The following is a 5,533-nucleotide window of genomic DNA, read 5'->3' as shown; positions in this document are numbered from 1 at the left end:
AATAATATAAAATATGATCTCTGATATCCTTGTTTTGAGGTATAATATATTTTATTAAACATAATATAAAAACAAAAAATTGAAATGTATAACATAAAAATAAATTTTCTGTGGTATATAAAAACATAATATTATAAAAACTTGAATTAAATCATAATAATAATAAAATAATAAAAACTTGAATTAAATCATAATAATAATAAAATAATAAAAACTTGAATTAAATCATAATAATAATAAAATAATAAAAACTTGAATTAAAACATAATAATAATAATAATAATAAATATAACAATAAATAATCAGTCTATGTTATCAGTCTCATTATTTCTGTCAAATACCCATTCTGTTCCAGTCTCACGCTGGATCTGGAGTTTCAGTATTTCAGTCTTCATTTTTTCTTGTTTTAATTTTTCTTCCTCTTGTAGTAACTTTAATTTTAAGATTTTCATCTGCACTTTGTGCTCTTCTCCAGCATCCCTACTCATTGCATCAAGAGATAATTTTTTGGCTTCCAAAAATGTTTCTGAAGCTAATGTGGTGTTCAGAACTGGTCTTCTTCGTGACACTCCTTTTTTGCCATCTACATCTTTTGGGGGAGTTAATACAGTTATGGGCTGAATGTCCTCTGACATATTAGCACTAGTTATATTAGTTGACATTTTTGAAGTGGAGGGTATTGGTGGGGATGCTTTTGGAGGCTGGCGAAGAGCAGCGGATATCTGAGTCTTCATCATGGCAGGATTGTATTGAGACCAATTATTTTGCAATGAAATGTCCTCATCTTCTAAATCATTATTGATATCCTATAATAACACAAGAAGTTATGAGGTATACTTAACTATAAGCTTTTGATATGATGGGATTATTAATTAATTAATGTTACTGACCTCAGGGCATAACACATCTTTTACAATAATTTCTTCAAACTCATTAGTATCTGTTTTATCTGTAATATATAAAAAGTTAAGTAAATTTGTCATTAAGATATTATTAAAAATAAACATATCATATAATATCGTAATCTAGTGTTTTAAGCTATAGTACAAAAAAGCTTTATATTTAAAAAAATACATTTATGTTATACACAAATATTTTTTATTTAACAGATAAACAACCCTATTGTTTATTTAGTTAGATATAGTTTTAAAAATATTTTGGTTCTATTTCTGTTACTATGTATTTTATTTTAAAAAGGATCATTTTTTTTTTATTATTTAATATTAATTTCTTAATATTTTTATGAATCAAATAATGTTATAATTATAACTATATAATAAATAGACATACCAGTGGTGATGTTGCTCATACCCTCTTCATAATTGTCGTCATATATATTATGAAAGGGTTCGACATGTGGCCGAATAAGCCCCACAACCATGTCTACTATTGGATCAGCTACTACTTTCCTCGCTTTTCCTCCTCCTAAAAAAAGAATAGAATATCAATTAATAAAAATGTCAAATCACATGATTTATGTAATGTGTATGTATTACCTGTGCCGTAATTATTATCTGCTTGCATAGCTAATGCCGCCTTCGCCTTCCGCTTAAGATTTTCCCAAAGCGTTTTCAAGCTATGGGAGTCTCTTGGGTAAGTTGATGATGTCGCGGTGAATTTCTCAGCAATTTTTTGCCATTCAGCGTTTTTTAATTTCACACTCACCCCATCCGTCTTCTTGCATTCAATAATATTGAAGTGCTCAGTTACTAAGTCCAAGAGAACTGACTTCTCCACGTACTCAAAAGTACGCTCTCGTTTCCTCTTTAAATTTTGACTGTCCATAGTTTAAATTTGATGACGTATTAACTATTAACGGTAATGTTAATTTTAAATTCAATTTGGTATTGTAAACTATAAAATACAGTACAATATACGTCTATACAGTACTACAGTGTACAGATAAAAATTTTGAAATTGAAACACGAAAAACGATCAACGAACTGTTGTTATCTTATCAGACGACACAGCTGACCATGACTATAGATACTAGTAACGTTAATCACGATTAATACGGTTAATCGAGGTTACCGTAATCGTGTTTAGTGGAACCGTGATTAACGTGGTGAAATCCAATTGAGAATAAATCACGATTAACTTTTAACCATGATTACTGAAATCGCGATTAAAGCTTTTTTGGTGAAATCGGCCCTAAGACTAACAAACTGCTATTCTCTGTTTAGACATTTCTCCGTGACCGTTGCGATTTAGTACTAGTGCGATTTGCCAATTTAGCTTATTCTTTGATTATGATGTTTATGTTTTAATCGTAGCCAGCAATTAGAGGCACGTTGCTACCTACCAGTAGACTGTAGTAATGCAGAATATTATAATACCTATGCCAAATGCCAATGTCAATCTACCTTTTTTGACCTTCCGTGATTTTTAGTGTTATAGTAGGCAGTTTGAATTTGATTAAATAGTTTTTAATAAATACGATGTCTAGGGTTTTTATAAAAGAAAACTAAACAAAATGTTAGTTTATTGAATACTAATCAATATAACTCATTATTAGTTATAATGTGAGAAAAGTTGTAAAAGCATATTATTTTTGATTACCCAAAATACGTAATTTATTTTATGAAAATTTATCAGCCACCTCACATTTTTTTTTTCAATGTCATAGTCTATAATAGTTTAATATCGACAAAAACAATATTAGGTATATTACACACATATTTAAGTGTAATTATATGTTTTGGGGTCTGGACATTGATTGAATAGAACTTAAATTTATTATGGTGCAATAATTGATTGTTAAAATATTAATTAATAGAGTTTGTAAAAAAATGTTATTTTACCAATTATACAGTTGGTGAATCAAAGTAATTGTTTTTAATAGCAAATGGCCCACTTTTTCAAAAATGTCTGTGGGCACCTCTTTCATATACAATATTATTAGGTATAAAAGTACAATTTTACTAAATTTCATTGATCCCTTTAATGAATGATAATTATATTTTACTATAAAAAAACAAAGTAAAATTATAACTTTAGTTAGTTGCTCTTATATAAATTATAAATAAATGTTTTGATCTTTTGCCAACTCTTTCCTGTAAACAATAAAAAAATATTTTTAAATATCTTAAATTTAATTAAGGTGTAATTTTTGTATTTGTAACAATAAATTACCTGTCATAGCTATTTTGTTATTCCTAATGAAATCTTCGCATTCTCCCTTCTTTGGAGGTTTCTTTAAGAGTATATGTTTTTTAAAATACTTAATTGTAATAGCTTTCTGCTCTTCTGTCCAAGGAATGCGGTCAAATTTTTTTTTCGGTTTGGAACTATTTTTTACTTCAGTTTTAGTTTTATTTGTTTGTAGTTTACACTTATTGGTAGAAACACGTCTTGGTGGTGTGGAGCTTATTGGTCCACAATGTGTTTGTTTTTTTAGTTCTTGTTCTTTTATTATTTCATCATCCAATTCTGGATCGCTTAAATCAGAATTGTTCTCGCTTTCTTCAGACACAAGTCCATCAATATTTATATTGATATCATCCAAGTTTTTACCTTTATATTCATTTGCGTCTCCTTTTTCCATCAGCAAAAATTTGCTTACTTTAGCCACTTGGTATATGTTTTCGGGTAGACGATAAAATGTTTTATGGATTTCTTTTGAATGGCCCATAAAATTTGCAAGTTGCTCAACATCCCCTTCATTAAAACTTAGAAGCTGGGCAACTGTAGCAATTTGTTTTCTTAATTTAGTCGATGTTAAGGATGCTGGATTTTTTGCCCCACTTTCAATAGCCATTCTTCGCATAATATCTGATGCTCTTAAACAGCTACCATGTGTATTAGGAACTGCAAACAAATATTCATTTTCTTTTGAACAAAATTCTTCACGAAGTGATAAAAGTATTGACAGGGACTTTTGAAGTTTTGGGGTAAATAAAATTGGAACTCCTCGTCCTCTTTTACCTCTGATAACAAGCCTTTTGAATTTATTAGCTAGCTCCCGTTCTACTTCCGATAAAGACAACAGCATTTCTTCCTGGGGTGCTTCTGGAGAACTATTTAAATATGTTTCAAGAAAAATACGTTGAACTTCACCAGCACGCTTGCGATTTAACAAAATTAACTGTGCAAGTACAGAATCTTGAAGCGCTTTGTATGAAACTACATTTGTTGGATCTGCTTTTAATGCATCTAAAGATTTTTGTTGTACTAGTAATAAGTAGTCACGAAAAATTTTAATGTCCGAAGTTAAAGGCAAGAATGCTGGTTTATTCCATTTTCTTTGATATATTTCTTTAGAAGCATTTGTAGACAGTTCAAAAGACCATTGTTTTGTTATCAATTTTTCCGTGGTTTTTACTTTTAAAATGGATTTTTCAATGTCTTCATTAATTTTAAGTAATGGTGATTTCTTTAAGATCATATATTCTGCAACGTCACAGCATTGTTTTAATGATGTACCAATTTTTAAAACCAAAGATGGTGCTTCAAATTTGTCGGTCTCCGCATTATAGCCTGAAATAGTTTTTGTACTCTTGATAATGTCATCAAAAAGTTTTGGTACTAAACAGTCTAGTAATGTTAGACACTTTGTCTTTGTATTCTGCATAGCCATTAAAAGTCTACCAAGTTCACACATTTTATTAGAGACAACTGTTACAAGATGTTTTTCCTTATGACATTTAAGATACCTCGTTCCAAATGCTCGAATCAATGGATCTGCCTTTACGATCATGGATATTTCATCTGGAGCCATTCTTGGAAAAACATCTTGGACCAACTTTGTATCGTCATCAGTGAAGGCTAAAAGTAGAGATTGCGCATTAGCTTGGATATTTTGTCGTACATTACCTAATTCCTCTTTCTTTAGGGTACATATTTTTATGTGACGACGCAAGTAATTTTTTTTGAATAAACCAAAACAAAATTTGCATGGCAAATAATCAATGGCTTTAGGTTGTTCAACAAATTGATTTGGTCTTCTGACTGGTTTTAACTTTGTTGTGCCACTTATATTGTTAAAAAAGTTTCCTCTTTTACGGAGTTGATCAATATGCAGTTTTCTTTCTTGAGAACCCTTTTTATATGATAACAATTTTGCAACTTCTATTTCTTCACTATGTTTTCTATTTAAATGACGAACAAAGTTGGTAACTGATTCTTCACAAAAAATGCAAACATCTTTTTTATCCCAAATGCGTTTATTTGATAGTGCTGTTTTTCTTGAAGTATCAACAACTGCTGAAAGATTATAGATTTTTTCTTTAACTACATTTTGATGATTTTGAATGGCGTTTGAAGTTGTTGGATGTTGGTTTTCATGAGCATTATTGGTTAAGGCTGCTATAGGTTGATCTTTTTGGGCATCATCACATGGAAATTCTGTATTTGAATCAATATGTTCATCATTAAATCCAATTATTGGTGATTTCAAAGTATCATTTGAAGAAAATGATTCATTGACTTGTTTATTGTAAGGATTATATGATGAGCCTGAATCATATTCTGATTGAATTGAACTATCTGAATCATACAAAGATTTAGGGTTTTCAAAAATATTTGTTCTTCTCAA

At 29.6% G+C, this 5,533-nt stretch overlaps 2 protein-coding genes across 2 annotated transcripts; both read right to left on the bottom strand.

Annotated features, from left to right (window-relative positions):
• Positions 1-302: 302 nt before the first annotated feature.
• Positions 303-789, bottom strand: LOC149059648 (uncharacterized). The gene has a single exon (XM_089216877.1). The coding sequence runs from the start codon at positions 735-737 to the stop codon at positions 303-305; it is 435 nt and encodes a 144-aa protein (XP_089073003.1). The 5' UTR covers positions 738-789.
• Positions 790-872: 83 nt separating this feature from the next.
• On the bottom strand, positions 873-1,785 carry LOC149059647 (uncharacterized). The gene is made up of 3 exons (XM_089225292.1): positions 1,497-1,785; positions 1,291-1,425; positions 873-949 (listed from the first exon to the last, which is right to left on the bottom strand). Exons 1-3 carry the CDS (start codon positions 1,783-1,785, stop codon positions 873-875), a joined length of 501 nt encoding a protein of 166 aa, XP_089081418.1.
• Between the last annotated feature and the right edge of the window lie 3,748 nt (positions 1,786-5,533).

Source organism: Diuraphis noxia, unplaced genomic scaffold, assembly GCF_037042655.1.
Source record: "Diuraphis noxia isolate RWA-SAM2 unplaced genomic scaffold, SU_Dnox_SAM2 contig0001, whole genome shotgun sequence".
NCBI lineage: Eukaryota > Metazoa > Arthropoda > Insecta > Hemiptera > Aphididae > Diuraphis > Diuraphis noxia.
This window is presented reverse-complemented; position numbering and strand designations above follow the sequence as displayed.